This window comes from Penaeus vannamei, chromosome 17 (genome assembly GCF_042767895.1).
Source record: "Penaeus vannamei isolate JL-2024 chromosome 17, ASM4276789v1, whole genome shotgun sequence".
Taxonomy (NCBI): Eukaryota; Metazoa; Arthropoda; class Malacostraca; order Decapoda; family Penaeidae; genus Penaeus; species Penaeus vannamei.
The window spans coordinates 37,204,850-37,222,349 of record NC_091565.1 but is presented as its reverse complement, the minus strand read 5'-3'; the positions used below and the strand labels follow the sequence as shown (position 1 = coordinate 37,222,349).

General features: G+C 36.7%; 1 protein-coding gene across 5 annotated transcripts in view; it reads left to right on the top strand.

Annotated features, from left to right (window-relative positions):
• Positions 1-17,500, top strand: part of Fife (regulating synaptic membrane exocytosis protein fife) — a 367,289-nt gene that overhangs the window by 162,374 nt on the left and 187,415 nt on the right. For all 5 annotated transcript variants that reach the window (XM_070132286.1, XM_070132285.1, XM_070132284.1 and 2 more), the window contains exon 6: positions 10,879-11,094. In XM_070132286.1, coding sequence (XP_069988387.1) covers positions 10,879-11,094 — 216 coding nt within the window. The remainder of the gene's footprint in view (positions 1-10,878; positions 11,095-17,500) is intronic.

The window sequence follows — 17,500 nt, the reverse complement described above, 5'->3', positions numbered from 1 at the left end:
GTATATGTTTTCTTGTTTTATATATGTTTTATATGTGTTATGGCTAGAATAACAGGTTTCACATTTCCTACAAAGAGCGTATGGTACTTAATTAATGTAATTCCCATCTGACAAAACACATTTTCACTGAACATGTAGAGCGGTGTGTTCCGGAACCTTCGATATCCGTCGCTCAGAACAGGATTAGAACCACTGACATAACATATTTTACATCGCTGTACTATAAACGGAGGTGTCACGGGATTATAACCTCTGACATAGCATATTTTACATCGTTGTGTATAACCGGAGGTGTTATGGGATTATAACCACTGACGTAACATATTTTACATCGTTGTATATAACCGGAGGTGTCACATGATTATAACCACTGACATAGCATATATTACATCGCTGTGCATATAACCGGAGGTGTCACGGGATTATAACCACTGACATAGCATATATTACATCGTTGTGTATAACCGGAGGTGTCACAGGATTATAACCTCTGACATAACATATTTTACATCGCTGTACTATAAACGGAGGTGTCACATGATTATAACCACTGACATAGCATATTTTACATCGCTGTTCTATAACCGGAGGTGTCACGGGATTATAACCACTGACATAGCATATATTACATCGCTGTACATATAACCGGAGGTGTCACGGGATTAAAACCATTGGCATAGCATATATTACATCGTTGTACATAACCGGAGGTGTCATGGGATTATAACCACTGACATAACATATTTTACATCGCTGTACATTTAAACGGAGGTGTCACGGGATTATAACCACTGACATAGCATATATTACATCGCTGTACATATAAACGGAGGTGTCACGGGATTAGAACCACTGACATAGCATATATTACATCGCTGTACTATAAACGGAGGTGTCACAGGATTATAACCACTGACATAGCATATATTACATCGCTGTATATAATTGGTTATGAAGGTAAGTGTCAAGTGATGAGTAAACGTGGGCGGTATATATACATACATAGCTTTATTATGAAGTAAATGAAGAAGATCTAAAAGTTAGAAGTGTGGTATAAACGTGGGACGGTATATATACATATATAGATTTTTTTACTGTTAACAAATTAAATGAAGTAAATGAGAAAAGTCTAAAAGATAGAAGGTGGTACAGTTAAGCAGTAAATAAACATGATTGATTGCCATCATCGCTAATTACCAAATTAACTGTGATTTCAGATAATAGAGTATTCTGTAAATGGTTATGATGATTTTTTCATGGACGTTTTGATGACTGTTCTGGTGCAGTACACGTACATTGACATGATTTGCTAATGGAGTAATTATGTTTAGTGCATAATGCAGTAACAATGTTCATTCAAACTATTTGTTGAATTGAATTGTGAACATTAGCAATGTTTACTCCAGCTTTTAAAAATAGATGAATTTGTAAATCATGCAATATTATAAAGTAATTGATTTTATTAACTTTGTACAAACCTGAATGTAAAAAAAATGTAAATAACACTGTAAATAAAATTCAGTGACTTTAATACCATGAATCCTTTACACTGTGCCTATGTATGCAGTGTTGACACATAATGAAGAGACCCTCAACTTTCCAGCAAAAAGTCTGATTATTTTTTTGTTGACATTATATGTTTTCTTGAACACACCAATGTCAGGAAAAACAGCTTTCACAATTCCTACAAAGAGCGTATAGCACTTAATTAATGTAATTCCCATCTGACAAAACAGATTTTCACTGAACATGTAGAGCAGTGTGTTCCGGAACCTTCGATACCCGTCGCTCAGAACAGGATTAGAACCACTGACATAACATATTTTACATCGCTGTACATATAACCAAAGGTGTCACAGGATTATAACCATTAACATAGCATATATTACATCGTTGTACATTTAAACGGAGGTGTCATGGGATTATAACCACTGACATAACATATTTTACATCGCTGTACTATAAACGGAGGTGTCACAAGATTATAACCACTGACATAGCATATTTTACATCGATGTATATATAAACGGAGGTGTCACAGGATTACAACCACTGACATAACATATATTACATCGTTGTACATATAAACTGAGGTGTCATAACCGGCTTGGCAATCGCTAGGTCCTGGGGTCGTGTTCGGTCAGCCTCTCTCAGTCAACGCAGCTGTGAGCGAGTACTGGCATCAAGTGGGGGACAAAATCCGATGGCAACTCCTGATAAGTTTAAAAGATCAGCTAACATGGTTTTTCTTACGTAATTAGCTAACTTTCTGTTCTTTCAATCTTTCTTAACTTATCTTGACCTGCACTAATACCTTTGGTGATATGAATCTCGATTTTTTTTCAGTGTGGCTCTTTATATAGATTACTATAACAACAACAACAACAACAACACCAACACAACAACAACAACAACAATAACAATGAAAATCGGAGAGGAAAGGAGGCGGACTCCCTAATATTTCATCCTGTGGTCCCTCTACGAACGTGTCTCGAGCGTTCACTTAAATACAGGACCAGTTCTGACACTTTTTTTTTTACCACTTTCTGTCATCATGTGTCACGTAGAATATATAGGGGTATGCTGTAAAGAAGGTTACATAGGGGTATGCGGTAAAGACTTTGCACTGAGTTTACTGCGGCTTTCAACTATTCAAAGATATGCATGTCAGTTTCTGCAGATATTTAATAATGTCATTTGACAGCATTGATAAAAAATTTTACCAGATCGTTGTACCATTATGATATCTCTGTTTCGTATCATACACATATGTAAACCATCTCCAAGCATTTTTCTGCATAAAATAATATGGACATACAAGAAGAAAATAGATAGATAGATAGATAGATTAATAGATAGATAGAAATATATATATATATAGACTAATAGATAGATAGAAATATATATATATATATATATATATATATATATATATATATATATATATATATATATATATATATATATAGACTAATAGATAGATAGAAAGCTAGATAGATAGAAAGATAAACAGACAGATAGATAAATGAATAAGTAAAACAAAATCAGATAAATAAACAAGTAAATAAATAAATAGATGAATAATATTCAAACAAACAAAAAACAATTTTTTTTTTTTATCAGTTACTTCGATGACTTTCAACAGAAAAGTTTTATTCTTAAAAATGCTTTTGCTTTCACGCGACTTCCCCGTTCGAAGGATGAAATTGCTTAGCAGTATGAAACAAACCAACAAACAAACGAAACAGTACATCAAAATCATATAATTGGTAATGGAAATTGAGTCACTAAGATATGTCTTATAACATATGATATGTATCTCCTGCACTTAAGGTATTGGCACGTGGTCTGATATTTGGTGTAATTTCACACACACACACACACACACACACACACACACACACACACACACACACACACACACACACACACACACACACACGCTTGAAATTATACACATGTGTGTATAATATATATGTATTTCTTACTTTCTCCCTTTCTTTTTTATTTTTTTCTACCTGAGAGTCTAAAAAGGATTTTACAGTATGGTTTTGTTTTCTTTGTGTCAGTCAATCAGTCAGTCAGTTCGTCTTTTTATCTAGCTATTTATTTCTATCCATTTGTCTATCTGTTCACCAATCACCTTATCTCCATGTCTGTCTATCTATTTTTCTGTGTGAGTGATTATTATTTATCTACCTGCCAACCCATCCACCTATCTATATCTCTATCTACCATCTGTGTATCTGTCTTTATGTAGATATAACTATCTATCTATCTTTATGTAGATATAACTATCTATCTATATTTATGTAGATATAACTATCTATCTATCTTTATGTAGATATAACTATCTATCTATCTTTATGTAGATATAACTATCTATCTTTATGTAGATATAACTATCTGTCTATCTTTATGTAGATGTAACTATCTATCTATATTTATGTAGATATAACTATCTATCTACTTATATCTATCCTTTCTATCTAACTACCGATCTAACATCTATCCTGTCTATCTAACTACCTACTTACCTATCTAACTATGTCACCCTGTTATAATCAATTTATCTATCTCTCCATTTATCAATTTTCTATCCATTAACAATTTGCCCTGAACCTTAATTCACAATTTAAATAAAACGGTACAAGTTGGAGCACACATAACGGATACACACAGGAGAATATCACAGTAATATTTCACTATTTGCTTATTCCGTTTACGCTAAAGTATCCCACTGCTTTGATATGAAAATTCGGGGGCAGATGACATCAGCACCCAGCTCGAAATATTGGATGAATATTAATACAAAAAAAAAGAAAAAAAAAGAGAGAGAGAGAGAGAGAAAAAAATGCTTTTGATTAATTTGCTTAAATTCTGTGTTTGTTTGTCTGTTTATTTGGTTGTTTATTATTCATTTGCTTGTGCTTCTGAACATGAACGCGTTTATGTTATTAGAAGTGCGTTATCTTTGTTCATATATGCATTTGTATCTGTTCATTTTTCACTTTTTATATATACATTATTGTCTTATCTTATTTATTTCACTATTCCGCATGAACAGACGACCATTTTGATTTAGGGTATTTTTTCTAATGCCTTATCTATGTATTCATAAATCTATTTGACAGAAATCGCCGCCAAAAACTAATTTCACTTACCTACCTTTTTATGCAACTGCTTAATAACCTGTGATATGGAATTACATACACATTCATCAACGTAGCTTTTTACTTACTCATTTATTTATCTTTTTTAATTATCTTCATTCTTTCATTTGTCATGTATCTCTCTCTTTAATTTTAATATTCATTCAATTATGTCGTACTGGTTTACCAATATGGAAGTAATTTCTAGGAATTTGGTTAGACAATTATTTGAAGTTCGTCGTGTGGCTTATATATATATATATATATATATATATATATATATATATATATATATATATATATATATATATATATATATAAGTTGCGGTAAGGCATGTGTGTTACACCTGAGTTACTTCGTATAAAAGCTATTTGGAAGTTTCCTTGTTCCTCTGATTCATTTAATCTTAAAAAGAAGAAGAAGAAATGATCTCGATTCCTTCCATTATCCAAGACGGAAGACTCTCTCTCTCTCTCTATCTATTTCTCTCTCTCTCTCTTTCTATTTCTCTCTCTCTCTCTCTCTCTCTCTCTCTCACTCCATCTCCGTCTTTCTGTCAATCACTGCTTTCATTGACTTACTTATTACGTAACTTTCACTCTAGTTATTCAGCTATGTTTATTTTCCTCTCTTCCTCCTTTACTCTCTCACTCCTCCACGTATCAATCAATTTATGTCTGTCAATCACTTCTTTCATTGCCTCACTTACCTACCTGCCTCTCGATTTCTTCAGCGTGTTTATCTACCAATCTCCTTGCCCATATATCTATTTACCCATCTCCCTAAGGACATCACGTACACACCAAATACTCACTCAAAGGGGAACATCTCGATAGCTTTTCCACGTCGACTTTTGAAATGTATTGACACCACAAACTCCGCAGTCGTGAGGCTTAAATACGAGTGGCTGAGAGAGACGCGTCATCGGGAGATAGTTTTCACCCACGTAAAATCTCTCTCACGTGGGTGAAAACTATCTCCCGATGACGCGTTTATGAGGGAGAGGGAGAGGGAGAGGGAGAGGGAGAGGGAGAGGGAGAGGGAGAGGGAGAGGGAGAGGGAGGGGAGGGGAGGGGAGGGGAGGGGAGGGGAGAGACAGAGAAAGAGAGATTTGATAAGGAAAATATATTTGCTGAAATAATTAAAGATGATCTGCTGCTTAAAAATTGGTTAGTTTCATCTCTCCCCCCCCCCCCCAATCTCTCCCTCTCTCCTTGCTGTCACATTTGTCTACCTACAACGAAAAAAATTCGCGACATCTTCAAGGCACCGTCGAAGAAGTCCTGCAACGTCACTTCGTCAGAATGTGGGCGGCGATAAGACTGATATAACGGGGGGTGGGGGATGGAGTGGGGTGGGGTGGGGGGGGGAGAGCGCTGACTGATATCCTCACTGATGACGGCAAGGATAAGGCGCGACAGGTTTTGAAGTGACGTTTGGCGTTCTTCTCTCGTGGGATAAGGTGTCTGGAGGGCCGGTGGGGGTGGGGGTGGGAGGGGAGAGGGGGCGGGAGGAGGGAGGAGGGAGGAGGGTGGTCTGTCTGCTTGTCTTCCTTTCTTTCTCTATATGAACAAAGGCGGAGAAGCAAGGAGAAGAGGGGAATAAGAGGAAAATGAGTGGAGAAGGAAGGAATAGGGGATAGGGGGGGTGAGAGTATGTCTGTCTGTTTGTCTTCCTTCCTTTCTCTAGAAAAAAATAGAAGAACGAGGGAGAAAAGAAAAGAGGAGGCAGTGAGAGGAAAAAGAGAAGAGAAGAAGAAACTAGAAAAAGGGTTGGGATGGGGAGGGAGGGGGGGGGGGTGTTTGTCTGGTTCCTTTTTCGTAGAAAGCGCGACGGCGGAGAAAAGACGAAGGAGAGGGAAAAGGGACGAAGAAGACACGGAAAATGAAGGAGGAAAAAAAAAAAAACAACAGAAAGAGAGGATGGTGAAATATACAGAAAATAAGGTGTAAAGAGAAAAGACGGAGATGAAGAGGGGAGCACGCACGCGCACGCACACGCACACGCACACTCACCCCACCCCCCCCCCCACACACACAACATATATATATATGAACATATTAACCTCTCCGATCGGGATTCGATCCCTCTCAGCCGTTGCAAGAGATTGCAAGACGGTCACTCTATCCACTACACCTCCACCCACTAAAAGATAGAGTGACCGTCCTGCAATCTCTTGCAACGGCAGTGAGGGATCGAATCCTGATCGGAGAGGTTGATATATTCATGATGTATAATGTGGTAATGCATTATTCCATCTTTCATATATATATATATATATATATATATATATATATATATATATATATATATATATATATATATATATATATATATATATATATATATATATATATATATATTCACACACACACACACACACACACACACACACACACACACATACACATATATATATATATATATATATATATATATATATATATATATATATATATATATATATATATATATATATATGTATGTATGTATATATATATAAAGAGAGAGAGAGAGATAGAGAAATATTCGAACAGTTACAGTACCTCCCTCGTCGCCCTACTTCGCCCCAGACACAGAAAGGAAGTTTCCGGAGAAGGCCAATCCCTCCCCGTCGCCTCTCTTGCAGAAAAGGAAGTTACACGCCCAAATCCCACCTTCCCCCCAACCCCCCCCCCAACCCCCACCCCCCACCCTCCCACCCCCATCATTGGAACTTTCCCCGGCCTCACCGTCTCGCGCTCGACTTGCCTTCCGACTCTCCGTTTAAGCCCAACTTCTCGAGGCGAGAAGTTAAGCGAGAAAGAATAGTAATACAAAGCTGAGATCACGACGTGGGGGCTCCTCGAAGCTCCTCGGGGAATCCCCGGCTTTCGCTCTCTCTCTCTCTCTCTCTCTCTCTCTCTCTCTCTCTCGCTCGCTTTCGTTTAGATAATGATTATATATATATATATATGTATATATATATATATATATATATATATATATATATATATATATATATATATATATATATATATATATATATGTGTGTGTGTGTGTGTGTGTGTGTGTGTGTGTGTGTGTGTGTGTGTGTGTGTGTGTGTGTGTGTGTGTGTGTGTGTGTGTGTGTGTGTGTGCATATATACATGTATGTATATAAACACACACACAAACACATATCTAAATCTATTTTTCTACACACACGCATGCACACACACATTTTCTCTGTCTCCCTCTTTCATTTTTTCTTCCTTTTTTCTTACATCAGCCTATTAGTTTTAAAAAATGAATAGTAATACAAAGCTGATAGTTGGCTTTGTGTGTTTCTTTGAGGTAATTGTTGTTATTTTGTGTTATTTTATCTGTTAAAATCTTTTTGACCTCTTCATTATTTGCTTTTCATTCTATCATGTTATTTTTCATTTTAGTTTTCTTTCTTACCTTGATATTTGAAAAAGAGAAGAACAAAAACTTATAAGTTTACGAAGAACAGCAACAAAAAAGTTAATAGGAAGACAAAAACAAAAAAACAAAAATAGTCTTCGTTTATATATCGACATATTCTCTATTTTAATTGTTATCAAAACATATTTACTTATCAATCTATCGATCTATCTATCCTATTAAATATCTGGGCAGACAAGCAGGAAAACATGGAGAGAGATAACATGAGTAAAAGGAGCCTCCGACCTTGATGTCTTCTACCTTGGAAATGTCTGTGACCTCAGCCCTTGATGCTTAATACGGAGAACTAATGTAATCATGAAAACTTATTCGCAGGGAGCTAATATTAGGTTTCGAAAGGGGGAGAGAAGGAGGACGAAATGATGAGAAAGAGAGAGATAGATAGATAGATAGATAGATAGATAGAGAGAGAGAGAGAGAGAGAGAGAGAGAGAGAGAGAGAGAGAGAGAGAGAGAGAGAGAGTGAGAGAGAGAGAGAGGAGAGAGAGAGAGAGAGAGAGAGAGAGAGAGAGAGAGAGAGAGAGAGAGAGAGAGAGAGAGAGAGAGAGAGAGAGAGAGAGAGAGATGGATAGATAGATAGATAGATAGATAGAGAAAGAAATTGATAAGCAGAGAGATAGAGATAGACAGAGAGAGGAAATAACAATGAACGAAAGCTTTACTCTCGATTCTCACTACTGGAGACCAAACTTACACTACCGATCGATCTATCGACCTATCTATCCTATTAAATATCTGGGCAGACAAGCAGGAAAACATGGAGAGAGATAACATGTGTAAAAGGAACCTCCGACCTTGATGTCTTCTACCTTGGAAATGTCTGTGACCTCAGCCCTTGATGCTTAATACGGAGAACTAATGTAATCATGAAAACTTATTCGCAGGGAGCTAATATTAGGTTTCGAAAGGGGGAGAGAAGGAGGACGAAATGATGAGAGAGAGAGAGAGAGAGAGAGAGAGAGAGAGAGGGAGGGAGAGAGAGCGAAATTTAGACTGATAAACAGAAAGTGTGTATATATATATATATATATATATATATATATATATATATATATATATATATATATATATATATATATATATATATATATGTATATATATATATATATATATATACATATATATACATATATGTATATATATATATATATATATATATATATATATATATATATATATATATAAATATATATATATATATATATACATATATATATATATATATATATATATATATATATATATATATATATATATATATATATATATATATACATATATGTATATATGAATATATATATATATATATATATATATATATATATATATATATATATGTATATATATATATATATATATATATATATATATATATATATATATATATATATATATATATATATATATATATATATATATACATATATGTATGTATGTATATATAAATATATATACATATATATAGATATATACATATGTATACATATATATATGTATATATATATATATATATATATATATATATATATATATATATATATATATATATATATATACATATATATATATATATATATATATATATATATATATACGTATATATACATACATATATGTATATATGAATATATATATATATATATATATATATATGTATATATATGTATATATATATATATATATATATATATATACATATATATACATATATATATATATATATACATATATACATATATATGTATATATATATATATATATATATATATATATATATATATATATATATATATACATATATGTATATATATATATATATATATATATATATATATATATATATATATATATATATGTATACATATACATATATATATATATATATATATATATATATATATATATATATATATATATATATATATATGTATATATATACATATATATATATATATATATATATATATATATATATATATATATATATAGAGAGAGAGAGAGAGAGAGAGAGAGAGAGAGAGAGAGAGAGAGAGAGAGAGAGAGAGAGAGAGAGAGAGAGAGAGAGAGAGAGAGAGAGAGAGAAATTGATAAGTAGAGGGATAGAGATAGATAGAGAGAGGAAATAACAAAGAGCCAAAGCTTTACTCCCCATTCCCAGTGCTGGAAACCAAACTTACACTACATCCCTTTCAGAAAATAAACATTGAGCGAGATACAGCCGCTGCTTCTATTTATGAAAGGGTACTCTGTGTGTGATGAGATTACGTCGACGTTTATTAAATTTTGTTTGGGTGTTTTGCATATCAAGTGAACGAAAAGATTTAATGCCTTTATGATGTTACACTATATTTGGATAATTGCTTCAAATGCATCATCACTTAGAGAGACATTCTTCACCTTATACCGGGCACACATCTTAATTACCTCATATACATACATGTATTCAAGTGATCATATATGGTCACTTGCCCAATAAAAGTAAATATTATAAAGGCCTTTTATTCTTATATATATATATATATATATATATATATATATATATATATATATATATATATATATATATATATATATATATATATATATATAATACAAGTACTTTAAGCTCTTACATGAAAACTAGATCCAGAAGAAGAATCAGAAGGTACGATCGAGATCCAGAGAGATATCCTCCCCCGCCCATTCCTTCCTTTATTAAATCTCCTTCTGTCAGCCTCGAAGGCCCCTCCCTCACGCCCCCTTCGAGGATTCCTCTAACCGCCTCTCTCGCTCCTTCAGGACACATGGAACTGCAGCATCTGCCGACGTCGCCTGTCTTCCCGCGCCAAGAGCGAGCAGCCAGCGTCCTCCGAAGGATCGACTCTCGCTCCTGCGGTGCCCCCAGTCATCTCCTCGCCCCTTCCTCCGCCTTCTCCAGGGGCGCCGACGGCCCTCAACCTCTTCAGCGGCCTGGCGGCGATGGCGTCGTCCATGGCGGGCGCTCAGGCCCAGCAGGTGAGCGGTGACCAAGGGGCTCTGGAGGGGATAGGGAGGGGGTGGTAGAGCTGCGCGAGCTGGAAGGGAGTAAGAAAGAGGGAGAGAGAGAAGGAAGGGGAGAGGGACGGGAGAGAGAGAGTTAGGCAGACAGAAATAGAGCGGGAGAAGGGAGGGGAGGCAGAGAAAAAGAGATAGACAGAGATAGACAGACAGATAGACAGACAGACAGACAGACAGACAGATAGATACATAGATAGATAGAGAGAGAGAGAGAAAACAGACAGACAGAGTCATTTAACTTACGAAGTGGAAATGTGTTTAGAACATAAAGGGGATTATGAACGTGTGTGGAAACAAATGATTTATTAGTAGCGGTATGTTAGTCCATGTTTCCCACTGACACATCAATTACGGTCATTAATTAATAAAACTAATTGCTCTACGAACACTCAAAAGTAAAATACTTCCTTACCATAAACGGGCCATTGCAAACTCTTGTTCTAAAATAGCTTTCTCTCTCACATAAAATCCTTTTTGTATATTATTAAGTAGGAATTAATTAGGTATGCAGAAAGAACACCGACAGCTGAAAGATGTTATTGTAGATGGTATTATAATTAATGTAGATGGTACTATAGATATTAATGTAGATGGTACTATAGATATTAATGTAGATGGTACTATAGATATTAATGTAGATGGTACTATAGATATTCATGTAGATGGTATTATAGATGTTAATGTAGATGGTATTATGTTAATGTAGATGGTATTATGTTAATGTAGATGTTAATGTAGATGGTACTATAGATATTAATGTAGATGGTACTATAGATATTAATGTAGATGGTACTATAGATATTAATGTAGATGGTACTATAGATATTAATGTAGATGGTACTATAGATATTAATGTAGATGGTACTATAGATATTAATGTAGATGGTACCATAGATATCAATGTGGATGGTACTATAGATATTAATGTAGATGGTACCATAGATATTAATGTAGATGGTACTATAGATATTAATGTAGATGGTACCATAGATATTAATGTAGATGGTACCATAGATATTAATGTAGATGGTACTATAGATATTAATGTAGATGGTACTATAGATATTAATGTAGATGGTATTATAGATGTTAATGTAGATGGTACTATAGATATTAATGTAGATGGTACTATAGATATTAATGTAGATGGTACTATAGATATTAATGTAGATGGTACCATAGATATTAATGTAGATGGTATTATAGATATTAATGTAGATGGTACTATAGATATTAATGTAGATGGTACTATAGATATTAATGTAGATGGTACTATAGATATCAATGTAGATGGTACTATAGATATTAATGTAGATGGTACTATAGATATTAATGTAGATGGTACTATAGATATTAATGTAGATGGTACTATAGATATCAATGTAGATGGTACTATAGATATTAATGTAGATGGTACTATAGATATTAATGTAGATGGTACTATAGATATCAATGTAGATGGTACTATAGATATTAATGTAGATGGTACTATAGATATTAATGTAGATGGTATTATAGATGTTAATGTAGATGGTACTATAGATATTAATGTAGATGGTACTATAGATATTAATGTAGATGGTACTATAGATATTAATGTAGATGGTACCATAGATATTAATGTAGATGGTATTATAGATATTAATGTAGATGGTACTATAGATATTAATGTAGATGGTACTATAGATATTAATGTAGATGGTACTATAGATATCAATGTAGATGGTACTATAGATATTAATGTAGATGGTACTATAGATATTAATGTAGATGGTACCATAGATATTAATGTAGATGGTACTATAGATATTAATGTAGATGGTACTATAGATATTAATGTAGATGGTACTATAGATATTAATGTAGATGGTACTATAGATATTAATGTAGATGGTACTATAGATATTAATGTAGATGGTACTATAGATATTAATGCAGATGGTACTATAGATATTAATGTAGATGGTACTGTAGATATTAATGCAGATGGTACTATAGATATTAATGTAGATGGTATTATAGATGTTAATGTAGATGGTATTATGCTAATGTAGATGGTATGTAGATGGTATGTAGATGGTACGTCAACAGTATTAGTAATAGTAGTACTGTGTTCTCGTTACTCAACTGTGACGACAATGGCAATGTGAGGTGGTTTTACTACTGTTAATATAACTAGGCCTACTGCTAATAATAGCATTAAAAATATGTTAATAATGATATTGATAGCGGAATTGTCATATGATAATGATGATATTGATATTGATAATAGCAATAGGAATGTCAGTCATGATAACAATGATAATACCAATAACAATAGTGATAATCGTAATTGTGATATAATGATGATAATGATAACTATAATGATGATAATGATAATGGCAATGATAATAACAATAATGATAATGACACTGATAATAATAGTAATAATAATAATAATAACAAAGATAACGGTAATAATAATATTAACAATATAATAGTAACAATAATGATATGACAATGATGATGATGATAATGATAATGTTAATGATAATGATAATGATAATAATGATGATGATAATAATAATAATTACAATAACGATTATAGTAATAACAATAATGTCATTACCACTATAGCTGCTACTACTCATAATAATGATAACAAAATATAACATCAATGACAGTGATAACAAATCAAATCATGATAATTATAATGACGATGATGATGATAGCATCAAAGATTATATATCTAATAATGATAGCAATAACTCTAAAAATAGTGATAATCCTGGCAAAACCGATGATAATGATAATAATAATGATAATAATAATAAAAATAATAATAATAATAATAATGATAATGATAATAATGATAAAAACTCACACTGTTGGTCAGTTGGGAATTAATTGCTTTTCCTTGTCACTGAAAAATCGACAACGAAATTAATTGGATTTAGATATTGCATTCGTTGCTAGTAACTGTGATTAACTACCTGAGTGTTGTTTGTACAGATAATTTGTGTTAATTTGTGTGTTCATAATAGCCGGGTGTTGTCAGGGTGTTGTGGGTGGGGTGTTGGGGGTGGGGTGTTGGTAGGGTGGGGTGTTGGTAGGGTGGGGTGTTGGTGGTAGGGTGGGGTGTTGATAGGGTGGGGTGTTGGGGGTGGGGTGTTGGTAAGGTGGGGTGTTGGTAGGGTGGGGTGGTGGTAGGGTGAGGTGTTGGTAGGGTGGGGCGTTGGTAGGGCGGGGTGTTGGTAGGGTGGGGTGTTGGTAGGGTGGGGCGTTGGTAGGGCGGGGTGTTGGTAGGGTGGGGTGTTGGTAGGGTGGGGTGTTGGTGGGTTGGGGTGTTGGTATGGTGGGGTGTTGGTAGGACGGGGTGTTGGTAGGACGGGGTGTTGGTAGGGTGGGGTATTGGTAGGGTGGGGTGTTGGGGGTGGTGTGTTGGTAGGGTGGGGTGTTGGTAGGGCGGGGCGTTGGTAGGGCGGGGTGTTGGGAGCGGGGTGTTGGTAGGGTGGGGCGTTGGGGGTGGGGTGTTGGTAGGGTGGGGTGTTGGTAGGGTGGGGTGTTGGTAGGGTGGGGTGATGGTAGGGTGGGGTGTTGGTAGGTTGGGGTGTTGGGGGTGGGGTGTTGGTAGGGTGGGGTGTTGGGGGTGGGGTGTTGGTAGGGTGGGGTGTTGGTAGGGTGGGGTGTTGGGGGTGGGGTGTTGGTAGGGCGGGGTGTTGGTAGGGTGGGGTGTTGGTAGGGTGGGGTGTTGGTAGGGTGGGGCGTTGGTAGGGCGGGGTGTTGGGAGCGGGGTGTTGGTAGGGTGGGGCGTTGGGGGTGGGGTGGTGGTAGGGTGGGGTGTTGGTAGGGTGGGGTGTTGGTAGGGTGGGGTGGTGGTAGGGTGGAGTGTTGGTAGGGTGGGGTGTTGGGGGTGGGGTGTTGGTAGGGTGGGGTGTTGGGGGTGGGGTGTTGTTAGGGTGGGGTGTTGGGGGCGGGGTGTTGTTAGGGTGGGGTGTTGGTAGGGTGGGGTGTTGGTAGGGTGGGGTGTTGGTAGGGTGGGGTGTTGGTAGGGTGGGGTGTTGGTAGGGTGGGGTGTTGGTAGGGTGGGGTGTTGGTAGGATGGGGTGTTGGGGGTGGGGTGTTGGTAGGGTGGGGTGTTGGTAGGGTGGGGTGTTGGGGGTGAGTTGTTGGTAGGGTGGGGTGTTGGTAGGGTGGGGTGTTGGGGGTGGGGTGTTGGGGGTGGGGTGTTGGGGGTGGGGTGTTGGTAGGGTGGGGTGTTGGTAGGACGGGGTGTTGGTAGGGTGGGGTGTTGGTAGGGTGGGGTGTTGGTAGGGTGGGGTGTTGGTAGGGTGGGGTGTTGGGGGTGGTGTGTTGATAGGGTGGAGTGTTGGTAGGGCGGGGTGTTGGTAGGGCGGGGTGTTGGTAGGGTGGGGCGTTGGTAGGGTGGGTGTTGGTAGGGTGGGGTGTTGGTAGGGCGGGGTGTTGGTAGGGCGGGGTGTTGGTAGGGTGGGGCGTTGGTAGGGTGGGGTGTTGGTAGGGCGGGGTGTTGGTAGGGTGGGGTGTTGGTAGGGTGGGGTGTTGGGGGTGGTGTGTTGGTAGGGTGGGGTGATGGTAGGGCGGGGTGGTGGTAGGGTGGGGCGTTGGTAGGGTGGGGTGTTGGTAGGGTGGGGTGTTGGTAGGGTGGGGTGTTGGTAGGGCGGGGTGTTGGTAGGGTGGGGCGTTGGTAGGGTGGGGTGTTGGTAGGGCGGGGTGTTGGTAGGGTGGGGTGTTGGTAGGGTGGGGTGTTGGGGGTGGTGTGTTGGTAGGGTGGGGTGTTGGTAGGGCGGGGTGTTGGTAGGGTGGGGCGTTGGTAGGGTGGGGTGTTGGTAGGGTGGGGTGTTGGTAGGGTGGGGTGTTGGTAGGGCGGGGTGTTGGTAGGGTGGGGTGTTGGTAGGGTGGGGTGTTGGGGGTGGTGTGTTGATAGGGTAGGGTGTTGGTAGGGCGGGGTGTTGGTAGGGTGGGGTGTTGGTAGGGCGGGGTGTTGGTAGGGTGGGGTGTTGGTAGGGTGCGGTGTTGGGGGTGGTGTGTTGGTAGGGTGGGGTGTTGGTAGGGCGGGGTGTTGGTAGGGCGGGGTGTTGGTAGGGTGGGGCGTTGGTAGGATAAAAATAACGACGATAAAAGAAGGTAGCAGTAATGACAATAACAACAAAATCAACAACAACAATACGAGAGAGATGCTTGGTACATTAAAAGAACAATATTATCGAGAAGAATTTTTTTTTGAAGAGCGTAACAGGTATAGCTCTTGCCTTTTTTAAATCTTCTATAATGAGTGTGATAGCTGATAAATTTCATACTTTTATAACAACCCACGTTAGTACTGTTTTTTTTAATGCGTTATCATACATTTGATATTATAGAGATTTATTTATATTCACTTCCAGCTTATAGTTTTTGTGAAATGCAAAAACGGTTGAATAATTTTATTTATTTTATTTAATATATTTAGTTAGTTCCAACTTGTAGCTTTTTGAAATGGAAAAAAAAGATGAATAAAATTGTGATACATGCAAAAAGTATTACATTTCTGCTAATCCTAAGGTACATACTTCTGCTTTGACTGAAATGTCCCGGATGCTAATGTTATGTATTCGGAAATAATTCATAAAATCACTCCCATTGAAAGCTTAATTCTCTGAAAAAATTATTTGGTCTTCACGTCAAAGTCAATAATGTTTGTATCTTTTATCAGTCTTATTTTTAACTTCAAGGATTCATTCAGCTTAAAATAATAATAATAATAATAATTGTTACTTATTTAAGCATTCTTTTACTTCCTACATTATCCCATCATGTAATCGACAGAATGTGATTTCCTATTTACGATATTTTCATTACAGTATTTCATAATAATACAGATATTCACGAAATAAATAGAAATGAATCAATAGATGAGTGAACATATATCACTGTATCATATTTCGAATTTGACATGTAATCTAATCATGAAATAAGGAAGATTCGTTTACATAGGAAAGATTAACGGATTCCTACTTCATTTTGATTCAAGAAAAAATTACCATTGTCTCTTCTTTTTTCGATTTCGAAGTGAACACGTCATCGACATGTCTGAAATGGATGATATGATATTTTTTTTTCCTGATGGGATTTCGATAATTCTTTTTCGGAATTATTTCAGCTGTTCACTTTCATGTAGCCTCGTCTTCCCTCCCTTTTTTCTCCCCCTTTCCTTTTGCGTTATCTTTCGTCCTCTTTCGTCCTCTTTCGTCGTCTTTCCTCCTCTTTCGTCGTCTTTTCTTCGAGTGGATTCTTAAACTCGTTTCAAAAATCCGAATTCTCGATTTTTTTTCCCTCCCTCAATCTGATTTTGCCGGCTCGGTCCCTGTCCATTCGAGTATTATCT